Below are 13889 nucleotides of genomic sequence, written 5' to 3' on the forward strand. Positions count from 1 at the left end.
AGATGGAGGTTAGAATAGAAACAGGGCGGTAGTTGCCTGGGTCTAATTTGCTGCCCTTTTTGTGCAGAGGGGTCACCCTCGCAATTTTGAAGTCCTTGGGGACGTGTCCCTGTTTTATGGAGAGGTTTATTATGTGTGTGATGACTGGGGTGATGGCGGCTGCTGAGTCTCTGAGGAATTTGGAGGGGATGTTGTCATGGTCAGTGGCCTTGTTAGGTTGGAGGGTGCTCAGTTTTTTGAGTACCTCATCTGTTGTTACCATTTCCAGCTTGAAGTCGTCCTTGCTATTTGTTATCCGTTACTCGTGGTTTTATGTTTCCTGTGTATTCTTATTGTCCTCCGTTTCCCTGTGGTTCTGTTTCGTTGTTTTTCTTTGTTTCTTTTTTTTGTGTGCCTATTGTCAGCGACATTGGGTCTTTGAAAAGCGCTTTACAAGGGGAGCTCCCGTAGCTCACCGCATATCTCGGCGCTATTTCTGCGTCGGGGAAAACCGTCTCGTCACGGATCTGGGGGACACGAGTTCGATTCCCGGACCCGCCGTAATTTCTCAGAATGTCTTCCCCTGCTCTACATCCCATTTCAACCTGTTTCTGTCGGTCATGCTTGACCAGAAAAGCGATAAACGCTAAAAAATAAAGTTTAAAAAAAAAGAAAAGCGCTTTACAAAATAAATGAATTATTATTATTATTATAAAGGGGATTAGGATCGTAGGCTATGTTGACAATAAGAAAATAAAATATTACACTGGCCTTATCCTTTAAATATGATAACTTTATTTAAGTTTATGTTTGTACAATTACTATATATTTGGTCCCCTAAAATGGGTGGACTGTGTATAAAAAGGGATACAATTCCTACATGGTTCACCCAATATGGATGTAAGCACCCTCAAAATAAAGATGAAAAACTTAATTTTAACCTCATTCTTCACCTCAGCATCCGTTGAAAATAATAATAATAATAAACTTTATTTGTATAGCAACTTTCATACAAGAATTGTAGCTCAAAGTGCTTCACAGCAGCAAAAGAAGACAGGCATAAAATGAGCACAAAATTGGCAGATCAATAGGATGTTTTTTTTGTGTGTGGAATAACTTTATCAATCCAAATTACATCATTCAACGGTAGTGCTAGTAGAATATCACTATGGAGGTGTGTTCAGTGTTTGACAATATGTCACGAACGAACAAATTAAGAAATGGCGATTTAACACGTTGTTGTTTTTTTTTACCCAGATAACTATATCAATATTTTTTTTAAGACTATGCAAGAGGTGAACGAGGTCAATGTTGTTAATCATGACAAGGCGAACCATCAAATGGATCGATCGCTCAGCTGCTCTATGCACTGTGATTGATTTTTTTGATAGCCACTTAGCCAATAGATGCAAAGGATTTTGAATGCTAATCACAACAAGTGATTGTGTGAATAATACTATTATTCAATCAACACCACTAAAGCCCATGACTTGATGTAGTGTACAGTAAATGACCAAGTATGGCTTTGTCAATATTCCAATGTACAGTGTACAGTGTCCCCCACCCACCCACCCTTTTTGTATCACAAACTACTGTATTTGCAAATCTGGTATGTCATAAATATATAGATGTACACTGTCTATCTGTATGTCATGTATGAATATGTTATGATGAATTGAAAATGGGGGACCCTGATGTAAACAAGACGAAAGTATTTCTCTGGTCTGCAATGCATCCCCTTAACAATTGTATGTATTGAGCTGTACTGTACCCATCCTGCAATCTGTTAATAAAGTTTTCAATCAATCAATCAATCAATCAATCAATCAATCAATCAATTGACAGAGCTACCCTCTCCACTCCATAATGGTACAGCCCATAATACGTGATAGCCTGCTGTCTCTCTCTCTCTCTCTCTCTCTCTCTCTCTCTCTCTCTCTCTCTCTCTCTCTCTCTCTCTCTCTCTCTCTCTCTCTCTCTCTCTCTCTCTCTCTCTCTCTCTCTCTCTCTCTCTCTCTCTCTCTCTCTCTCTCTCTCTCTCTCTCTCTCTCTCTCTCTCTCTCTCTCTCTCTCTCTCTCTCTCTCTCTACGATCGTTCAGTGAAGGCGATTCCAACACACTTCACCACTATATCAAACACGGCAAACAAACAGCCCGCGATCATAACGCAGAGAAGACCGAAAGTAAGATTAGTTTCGCCGTCTCGTCGAATCCATAACAGCCTGCTGCGAGTGATGGACGGGGTCGGCAGCAGCAGCAACAGGACTATGAGCATGTCGTACAGTAGATGGAGTTATGACAGCAGGTAAGTGCGCTATGGTCAAACTACATGGACATTAATTATAACGAATGACAAAACGTAATTGTTCTTAGAAGTGTAACAGTGGTTTGGCTGTAGAGGCTACAGTAGTCTTGGCAACCCGCTGTGTAATAGTTGTGAGGTGGGTTGGATTGTGTGAGTGTCTGTCTGTGCACCCAGTAGGGTTTTGATTCTACTGTATAGCGGTTCCCCTGCTTGCAATCTGTTCACGGGTATGCATGTGCGTTGGTGCTCAGATACTCGTGGGTTGTCAGTTTACTGGTTAATTGAATAAAGAACCGAACATACTGTACAGTAAGCCTATAGTTGTTTGATTTATCCACAGTTTTCTCTCCAAACTGGAAAAGGCTAGAATCGTCGCGTTATTGTGCATTTCTGAACAATGATATTTGAACTGCAGTCATGGCCCAGGGTGCAATATAGTGCACATTTTATGCACAGCAACACACACTTTATTATCATTTATTTATTTATTTGTATTGGGGGTGGGGGGTTATCTGCAAGCATTTAAAAATCAAACTTAGGCTATAGACAAAGTAAACACAAATCTCATGTGACAGGTCCACCCTTAATCATTTAGGGACCCTAAAAAACTAATTTTGAGGCTAAAACAACTGGAGCAAGATCTTGCATTAAATTGAAAGGCTAAAACATACCAGCATAGTGCTCTGCTCTCTTTACAGTATGACCACCACTCCGTGTGCACTGCAGATCAATTGGCCAACATCTGTAAAATCAAATCATATACAATTGGTCATCCCATGTATATATATAATAATATACTGGGATGATCTTCACTCTACAGTACTGAGAAGCGCTCTATAAATTAAATGAATTATTATTATTATTATTATTATTATTATTATTATTATTATTATTATTATTATTATTATTATTATTATTATTATTATTATTATTTACCAACACTGTCCCATCTGTGGGTAGTTGGCTAAAGTAACCATCGACTAGTAGTTAACCCTTTCACTACCACACTACCAAAGGGTTAACCCTTTCACTGCGACAATACAGAAGGTTTCACTGCCACACGACAAAGGGTTAACCCTTTCACAACCACACTACAGAAGGTTAACTCTTTCACTACGTCGACACTACAGAATGTTAACCCTTTCACAACCCTAGCCACAACACTGGTAAACAAACTACCCTAGGGCAGTATGGGGTAGAACACATAGTAGCATACTACAAGAACCTAGGGGTCCACAAAGACGACTTCAAACTGGAAATGGTAACAACAGATGAGGTACTCAAAAAACTGAGTGCCCTCCAACCTAACAAGGCCACTGGCCATGACAACATCCCCTCCAAATTCCTCAGAGACTCAGCAGCCGCCATCACCCCAGTCATCACACACATAATAAACCTCTCCATAAAACAGGGACACGTCCCCAAGGACTTCAAAATTGCGAGAGTAACACCCCTGCACAAAAAAGGCAGTAAATTAGACCCTGGCAACTACCGCCCTGTTTCTATCCTTACCTCCATCTCGAAAGTCATGGAAAAAATTGTATACGAACAGGTCGAAAAATACCTTGCGGAAAAAAAATCTAATCTACGAATTCCAATCTGGCTTCAGAACATCCCACTCCACTGACACATGCCTTCTCTATTTAAACGACCACATCAAACAAGAGGTGGACGCGGGCAAATACTGCGGCATGGTCATGCTGGACTTACAAAAGGCCTTCGACACTGTCAATCACACCATTCTGATTGACAAGCTAAAAGCAATTGGTTTTGATAGTCTATCAGTGAGCTGGATGCAATCCTACCTGGAGGGGAGAGAGCAGATGGTGGAGGTAAACGGTACCCTATCCCCCCCCCCCTCACAGTGAGCTGTGGTGTTCCACAAGGAAGCATACTAGGTCCGCTACTGTTCCTAATTTATGCAAATTACATGTCGTCAGCTTGTGACTGCAACTTGTTCCTGTTTGCGGACGACTCAGCCCTGCTGGTCTCTGACAAGAACAAGTTACAGGTTGAAAAAACCCTCAGCTCAGAACTAGGCAAAATCTGCATATGGCTTGCTGATAACAAACTATCATTACACATGGGCAAAACAGAGTCCATTCTCTTCGGTTCAAATAACAAACTCAGCAAGACCGACGGCTTCTCAGTTACAGTGGGTGACAATATTGTCACAAGGAAAGAAGGGGTGACAATATTGTCACAAGGAAAGAAGATATTACCTACCTGGGTTCCATCCTAGAGGCAAATCTTTCCTGTGACAAAATGGCATCCAATGTAATAAAAAAAGTCAACCAACGAACACGATTCTTGTACCGGATCTCCTCACTGGTAAACAAGAATACCCTGAAGACTCTGGCAGGAGCACTCATTCAAGGGTACTACGACTATGCTTGCACCGCATGGTACCAAAGCACCTCAAAGGCGCTAAAAACAAAATTACAAACATCTCAAAACAAACTGGTCAGACTACTGCTTGACCTTACTCCTAGAACCCACCAAACCCCTGCCCACTTTGACAACCTAGGATGGCTTAGAGTAGACGACAGAGTACAGCAACTTGCAATGGGCCTGGTCTACAAGATACACTACACGACCAAGGTACTAGGGCTGGGCGATATGACGATATTTTATAAATATCGGGTACAGTTAATTAACAATACACTTTTTAAACGTATCGTGGATATCGTGATGTTTTGCCCTCGCGTTAGAGGCCGCCGCGGCTGAGATGAGACTTACAAGCGCAGTGCTAAATGCTTTCCTCTCCCTCTCGCCTCTCCCTCTCGCAGAAAAAAAAAGTCAGTCACACACACACTTGCCCAAATTACGTCATCTACACGCACATACACGCACGCAAGCGCACACACCTAGCCAGAGACAGAGAGGCGGTGGCTCGGTGCTAGGGATGCCCCCTGAAACCCAGGAGTAAGCTCCGACGTTAATGGTACTGCTATCGGTAAGTTAGTCTATGAGCGGATTAGCTACGGAGCTAACAGAGTGTACCATCCATCTGCGACGCAACAGTGGACACGGAGTAATGTTAACGTTATGTGGAGTTCATACTACACTACACGTTTGAACTCGACATAACGTTAACGTTACTCCGTTTTCATGAAGTGTTTAATTAGCAGCAATCTGTTGTTGAAAATGTAACGTTAACCGGAAAACCGGAAATGGAATGCGAGGACAGGAAGCCGTCATGAAGTCGGCTTCTGGCCCTTGTAGTCATATATATTGTAGTCTTTTAGTCTTAACTAAAAGATTTTAACAAAATAAAAAGCAGCAGCACTATTGGATAACTGAGTCATGTTTGCTATGTATTTCTTTCTTTAGGGGAGTAGGACATTTGTTTCACAGTTTTAGCATGATGTTTTATAGATGGCTAGGTTAAACACAGGTTTTTGTTTTTAAGAGGGGGGTTTGATTTGATTGAAGTTTATTTCAAGTATGCAACACAACAAACAAACATCAAGTACAGATATAGCCTTAATCCGTTCAAATAATAAATGTATACATACATGTAAATAAATAAATAGTTACAATATGTAATCTAATAATCTAAATCTAATCTAATATATACTGTAATATAAAAAAACGAAAGGCTAAAATGCTAAATATATAATCTAAGAATCCAATAATCTAAATCTAATATATAATATAAAAATGCTAAATGCATGAGTCTTTTGTCTTTAATGTTCGCTTGCAAACTCAAATACTGTCTCGGTAAGCCTCATAATGAATTGTTTGGGGAAAAAAGGAAAAACATCGTGATGTGTATCGTGTATCGCCGAAAGGTCAGAAAATATCGTGATATCATATTTAGGCCATATCGCCCAGCCCTACAAGGTACCCATGTACATGTCAAAATACTTCCCACAGGTCAGTGAATACCACGATCACAACACCAGAGGGAGCTCCACAAATCATGTTAAACCCAGATTCGGCTCAAACAAGGGACTAAACACGTTTCGCAATTATGCCACATCAATGTGGAACGCCCTACCCAAAGCTGTAAAGGAATGTGAATCACTACCCACTTTCAAAAACACTCTCAAAAAACACCTACGGGGGAGACTGCAATTCGAAACTGGCCCCTGTAAATGTCCTAACACAACCCCCCCCCCAATGTACAGTAAATTACCAAGTATGGTCTTGTCAATATTCCAATGTACAGTTTTGCTTGTTCAGTTGTACAGTGTCCCCCACCCACCCCTCCTACCCAACCTCCCCCCCACCCCACCCACCCAACCACCTCCAATGTACAGTCCCCCCCACCCCCCCCCACCTACCCAACCTCCTCCAATGTACAGTTTCTACGTCAAATGTATATACTCTCTTTTCTGGACTCTTTTCGTATCACAAACAGTACTGTATTTGCAAATCTGGTATGTCATAAATGTATAGATGTAGCAGTACTGTCTATCTGTATGTCATATATGTTATGATGAATTGAAAATGGGGGACCCTGATGTAAACAAGACGAAAGTCTTTCTCTGGTCTGCATCCCCTTAACAATTGTATGTTTTGAGCTGTACTGTACTGTACCCGTTCTGCAATCTGTTACAGTTTTCAATCAATCAATCACTACCACACCACAGAAGGTTAACCTTTCACTACCACACTACAGACGGTTGTGGTAGTGAAAGGTTAACCTTCTGTAGTGTGGTAGTGAAAAAGTAACCATCTACTAGTTAACCCTTTCACTACCACACTACAGAAGGTTAACCTTTCACTACCACACTACAGCACTACCACACTAATGGCACAAATGGCACAAAACGACACAAGAGGCTTATGGCGGGGACTGAGGACAATACAAAGTCAGCGCCCCCTCAATGGGGAGCGACGGCGCCTCTCTCGCGGACAAACTCAACTCTTTCTACGTTCGGTTTGGTGTAGACAGTGGCGCCGCTAGCTCAACGGCTAGTGACGTCACTGGCGCGCCGGCTGTTGTGGAGGGGGGGGGGGGCAACCGCGGGGGGGTGGGGACGCTCTCTCGTTGTCGGAACACAGTGTGAGAAGAGCATTTATGCAGGTGAACACCATAAAAGCGGCTGGCCCAGATGGTATAACAGGACGCATACTTAAGTCCTGTGCCAACCAGCTAGCCCCTGTGTTCACCGCCATATTTAATCGATCCCTGGCGGAGTCAGTGGTCCCTGCCTGCTTCAAGATGTCTACCATCATCCCTGTACCGAAGAAACCCTCCCCAACATGTCTCAATGACTACAGACCGGTGGCACTCACCTCTGTGGCCATGAAATGTTTCGAGAGGCTGGTCAAGGAGCACATTTGTGCCTCCCTCCCCAGTGATATGGACCCTATGCAATTTGCATACAGGACAAACAGGTCCACTGACGACGCGGTCTCCCAGGTACTGCACAGCACCCTCTCTCACCTTGACCGCCAGAAGGGGGGCTATGTGAGACTATTGTTCATTGACTACAGCTCAGCGTTCAACACCATAGTCCCCACCAGACTGGTGGACAAGCTGATCGAGCTGGGTCTGAGCTCCGCCCTGAGCGCCTGGGTACTGGACTTTCTGAGTGAAAGACCTGTCATGTCCGGTCCGTGCTTTGGGAATTTACCTCAGCCGTACTCAGGACCTCAGGGTTACCGATCAGCTTTTTGTCTGTCACGGTGGTTCTCGTGCCGGTAAGGCACTATCGAAACAGCGCCTGTCCCATTGGTTGTGCGAGGGCATTGCCCTCTGCTACACGTTGGCCGGGCTGGATCCCCCTGGGGGCGTCAGGGCGCACTCCACTCGTGGGGTGGCAGCCTCTGCCGCTCTGCTGGGTGGGGCCTCGGTGGAGGACATCTGTGCTGCAGCTTCATGGTCCTCTCCGGGCCCCTTTGTAAGGTTTTACCTCATGGACATGCCCGGGGGTTCTGTCTCCCAGGCGGTTCTGGGGTCTGTGGCCTCTCCTGCTTCCCGTCCTTTGGTAGGGTAGCAGGGGTGTGTGGGTATGGGCCACAGTGTGTTGGGTCACACGTGGTTCTGCCTGTGCTGTGTGTTCAAAGGGTTCTAGTTCCCTCTTGCTCGCACTTGGGTGGAGTTGACTGCGCCCCCCCCTTCATTAGGAAGGATGGGGTGACGGGACTCCCCAACCCCTTGATGTGGGCTTACGGGTCCTCAGGGGGTGCATCTGTCGGGCCTCGCGTCCACTCTACCCCATATCTCGGTATGGCTTAAGAGCGGGACGTGATGGCCAAGTACGATAGTATAACGACAGGTTATGTATATAACCTAGTTATATGAGTACTGGCTAAGCGTCCCGCTCTTAAGCGGCCCTGAGTTCCCTTGGGGAATCTTTTCCTGGAAACGGGTTTTTTACGAGGAAGAGTGAGTGGTGACCACGCCTAGTACTTTATAGTACGCCTCTATAGGGGCGGGGCCTGGCAGGTGGTGGGTGTATTTGTTTTTCGTTGATGGTGTACAGTAGGTACATGAGATGAGGTATATCTCGGTATGGCGGGACGCTTAGAGCGGGACGCTTAGCCAGTACTCATATAACTAGGTTATATACATAACCTGTCGTTCTGGGTTCCAGGATACACTGTAAAACATGCCTCTGCCTTTGTGTTATGTGTAGACCTACATAGACAGTGAAATGATTCCACATTGTAATACACAGATAAGCTGTGGGTATAGACCACACCGTGCCCCCCCCCCCTGTATATCCCCTATGTGAACGAGATGCTCATACTATATGGACCATAGAATGAGCCACTTACTGTAGCTCCTCTCAGCCATCCTCAGCCAGCGAATCTACAGTATAACAGTTGGACGGCCTTACAGTATGAAACCGTTGTTATCTATTGATTTCATATTCGTGGCTGAGGTTTAGCCTGTCAGCAATAGCCTACATACTGTGTGTGTTTGCTCTGACAGTGTAATTGGTATTCTGCAACGATGGCATCCCAAGAGGATGCAGCCAGAGCCGCTGGTGTTTTAGATTTCTCTTAGCATGCTGCAATAATACAACAATGAAAGTGGGGGACAGGGGGGATGGACATGCATGAGTGTGTGTGTGTGTGTGTGTACACACGTGTGCGGTATTATTCTACAGCATGTTTCCCTTCCTATATCAGTGGTGTTTTCTGTCAAACACATGCTATTATCTTTACAGCATGAAACAATCTGACCCACGTCTGGTATCCAGAAAATAGGCACTCTAATCTGTCATGTTGACAGGAACTGCGCCGTTGACGACGGGTTTTAAGTTGATTAACGGTCTCATAGAATGTTGTTTGAACTTTGACGCCATCAAGCTTATTAAGACGGGGGCTGACCCAAAGGCTTCCCCGCTGCGACGCTTCATTCGCTGCCAAGGTGATCCATGTCAAAATCACTATTCAAACGCTTCCTCTTTGTTTTGTTTTTGGTTTTTCTTTTTTTACCACTCCAAAAATGGCAAAATGAGCTTGTAGAAATAATAATCCGACGTTCGCTTTGAAAACCGGTTCTTCTCAGACAAGGACATTTAGTTGAAATCGTTCAGAAAACCTATCGACCACATTTTACCACCGCATTGAAACTGCCTGAACATTCATTATTCGCTGATAGTTTACTAATGAAGCCCTGAAGCCCAAAGCATGGTAATGGAAGCACTACATAATATCAGAGGAGTGTTATCACCATCATATCACTCCATGTCACTATCTCCACAAAGTCTGGCTTCTTTTCATCATCTTTGGAGCCAATTTCCTTGATCACCTCTTAGGCCTAAAAGAAAAAATTGTTTTGTTCCTGTTGGTTGTCAGTTAAGGCCGCGTGTAGCATAATGACAAGCAAGCAGTGCAAAAATGCGGAAGCATTCGTCACCGCACGCCACTACGGTAAAGCGCCTTTCTTTTCAGGCCCGCTTTGGGAGCTGTCGCGCGGAAATAGGCTGTCTATTGCCATTCTCTTTGACAAACTCTAACCTTAACCAGCTCCTTAACAGCGCCTAAACTTAACCGTTCTAACCTTAACCAACTCCGAAACAATGCCTAACCTTAACCTTAACCTTAACCATGCCTAACCTTAACCATAGAAAGAATATTGCCATTCTCTTTGACAAACTCTAACCTTAACCAGCTCCTTAACAGCGCCTAAACTTAACCGTTCTAACCTTAACCAACTCCGAAACAATGCCTAACCTTAACCTTAACCTTAACCATGCCTAACCTTAACCGGCGAAAGAATACACGTTAAAAAAAATCACGTTAAAAAAAAAAATTTGATGGGATTCAAACTCGCCAGCAAACGAGCCGTAGGATCCACAGCCATGCAGTCTTGCCAATTGAGCTATTTCTGGATACTGAATAAGGGGCGGTGACTTATATATATTGAGCTCCGCTCGTGTCGAACCAAGGCGGGATCTCATGCGCATGCGCGGGCACCTCGCGCGAGCACGCCGGCGCACGCACGCACCTGAGCGAGCACGCCGCCGCCGCCGGTGCACGCACCTGGGCGCTGGGCGAAGGAAAATGAAAGGCGCATTACCGCACGCCACTACGGTAGAATGCTTCCGCATTCTTGCACTGCTTGCTTGACATTAAGGAACAGGCGTTAAGGCCAGGTAGGGAATTTTTCTTATTTTAAATTTTTTCCACAGCGACTATGGATAGGGAATTTATTTGTTTGTGAAATACTTGCTTTTTATACAGTATATTCTCATTATTGACATGGAATGCACTTTTTGACTAAGATTTAACTAAACTTTATTGCTAAAATATATATATATATATATATATATATTTTTTTTTTAATTTTTTTTTTTTTTTTACTTTTTTTTCTTTACTCATAAAATAAATTGGGTCGCACCTAAATCGGCAGGGTCGGTCGGCAACCGGAACCAAACAATTTTTTGTTAGGTCTTAGACTATAGCAGTGGTGTCCAAGTGTTTTGACATTTCATTTTTATTTGTTCCGTTCAAGGTAATGCACAATTCCAAGTATTTCATAATCAATGCACCTGACCTCTCAATTTGCACATTCAGAGCATGTTGCCTGCCTCTTACTCAAAGCAATAAATAAAACAGCCTGTCAATTGCACATATTTATACTTACAATAACATGAAAAAAAGAAGAAATAGTCAAGAAATATCATCCCATAACTTCATATGATGGATTTAACATGAGCCATGGGCCAAATATAATCCTATTATACATTGTTTATTCACAAATGTAACTAATGTAAATAGTTTCTCATGTTGTATATGATGAAGTTGCTTATCGATACACCTTGTAATGAGCCATTTCTCTCCCTGGTAGGCCTAAGTTGTCCTAAGGATGGCAATGTCAATCGGATGGTCGGTCACACTGGCTCCAAGCTGGGTTCACTGGGTGCACTGGGTTTTCACTCTTGGGTGTGGGGCAGCTAGGCAGGGAAGCAACTAATTAATTACAAATTGATTGGTGTGTTGCTATACCCACCAAGACCCATCAATACAAAGGAGGAAAGGGGCGCTCGCAAATAAATAATTAAAATTACATTTACATAGTTTCTTTGGAAGAAATTTTTTTTCCCACAGATTCAAGGACGCTGTATGAAATTGTTGAAAATATACATAATATATGCACTTTAGATTTAATCAAAATAGATCAAATACGGAATGTTTTACACTTTTCTGAACCCACCGACCTCACTTTGGGCAGCTCTGGACTATAGCATTCGTTCTCTCTGCATTCCCATCTCATGGATTATGCTGTGGTATTATTATTATTTTTGATCTACTTTTTCTCCTCCATTTTCTGTATTTTTCTCCCATCGCAATTTAGTCGTTATGCCAATTCCCCCCTCCCCTTCCTGGTCGTTGTGCGCATTTGCCCCCCACTTGCCGGTCTAGGGAGGGTTGATAGATACTATCACATGTCCCCTCCGATACATGTGGAGTCAGCCATCCACTTCTTTCTCATCTGACAGCAAGGACTCTCACTGGGGGAGCGTAACGCGTGGGAGGCTCACACCACTTCCCCCAGTTCCCTCCCTCGCTGAGCAGGTGCCCCGACCGACCTGTAGGAGTCGCTGTTTACAACGACCAGGATACACACCCTGCCGGCTTCCCACCCGCTAACACTGCCAATTGGTTAGTATGGACGACCGACCAAGCCGGAGGTACCGCTGACAGCTGGATTCGATACCAGTGTCTCTGCGGTGGTAGGCAGGCGCTTAGTCCGCTGCGCTACCCAGCCGCCTATGCCGTGGTATTATTTAAGTACAAAAGTGGTACCATGGTGATACATCACCGTTTCCATGGTAGTACCATGATAAACGATTCATACCAATGGCTGGTACCACGGCAAACCTGAACCATCATACTACCGGGATACTTTTTCGTAAGTGTTTGAGCGTTTGTTGTACAGAACTTGTAAGTCACTTTGGATAAAAGCATCAGCTAAATGACTAAATGTCAGCTAAATAATTGCTAAATGAAGGGGAGAATCCCCAAAATGCACTGGTGAAAAATGGTAGCCAAAAGAACTAGTGTTCCATTTAGAGGTCTTCACAGGTCGAAAAGGTCATGTTCGGACCCAAAAAGACACGGAAATATACATAATCCAAACTAAATCTATCTATTTTTGGGAAAAAACAGACCCGGACCAACGTTCTGAATAAACAAACAAACTGAATGGAGCTACAAAATGAAGAATGGTCCAGTTGTATGTCGGAGTAGGTTCCGGCACTCGGAGGGAAAAAAGATAAACACACTATTTGTTTGCAGCGTAGCTCTATGCTGATGTAGCAGAGTTGTCATAGCTACCTAATGACCTTGACCTCTGACCCATCCGGAACAGGGTCATGGACGATTACTTTATTTTCCTAAATACGCCACTTAGTATGCCACCTTGTGGCAATAGTCGCACACAACGTATCACATTGCCCCAGTCCACAGTAGCACATTGGCAAAACAGGATGGAAAAAGCAAGCGTCATTTCATTGAAATCTGCAATAAAGAACTATTTTAAGTAGGGATGTCCTGATCCAATCACATGATCGGGATCGGGGGCAGATCACATGATTTTCAGAAGCTCAGGGGAAAAAAATCTTGAGTAAAACATTTTTATTTTCAACAAACATGACCATGTTCACATCTTAAACTCATACTGAGGACTTAGTTTTGGTTTTAAATTACATATCATCATTCATTTATTTATTGTCGCACAGAGCAGAAGAATTTGCCAAAACAAATGCATTTCCTTTGATTTAGAGTAGACTGTCACACGACAGTGACATATGCCAAAAATAGCAGACCCACAACACGTCGCTCCCGCAACACCGGCAGGTCCACCTGATGACTCGGAGCAGCTAGACAAAATGTCAGAAGTTTGGAAGCATTTTAAAATTGAAACCGAAGCCAGTCCAATAGCCAGTTGCAATGTTTGCAAGGCGGACATTCCGCGTGGAGGAAAGAACAGAGCTGCGTTCAACACGAGCAATCTAATATATCACGTTATGTTGACTAGAGCGAGCAAAGGAATGGGGGATGCGGCTGGTGCTTTGCCAAACAGCTGTATTGATTGCAATGCCTTGCTTGAATGAAGTTAACGTTCACCTGGATAACGTCAACATTCGGAGGATTATTGTCGGCGTTTCAGACCAAAATGGACCAAATCATT

At 43.7% G+C, this 13889-nt stretch overlaps 1 protein-coding gene across 1 annotated transcript in view; it reads left to right on the top strand.

Annotated features, from left to right (window-relative positions):
• Nucleotides 1-2213: 2213 nt before the first annotated feature.
• The window catches only part of tub (TUB bipartite transcription factor), a gene marked incomplete at both ends in the record, with an annotated part of 447589 nt that continues 435913 nt past the window's right edge, over nucleotides 2214-13889 (top strand). The window contains one exon of the mRNA XM_084307358.1: nucleotides 2214-2284. Within this exon, the coding sequence (XP_084163484.1) occupies nucleotides 2214-2284 (71 nt within the window). The remainder of the gene's footprint in view (nucleotides 2285-13889) is intronic.

This window comes from Notolepis coatsorum, assembly GCF_963971535.1.
Source record: "Notolepis coatsorum genome assembly, chromosome: 2".
NCBI lineage: Eukaryota > Metazoa > Chordata > Actinopteri > Aulopiformes > Paralepididae > Notolepis > Notolepis coatsorum.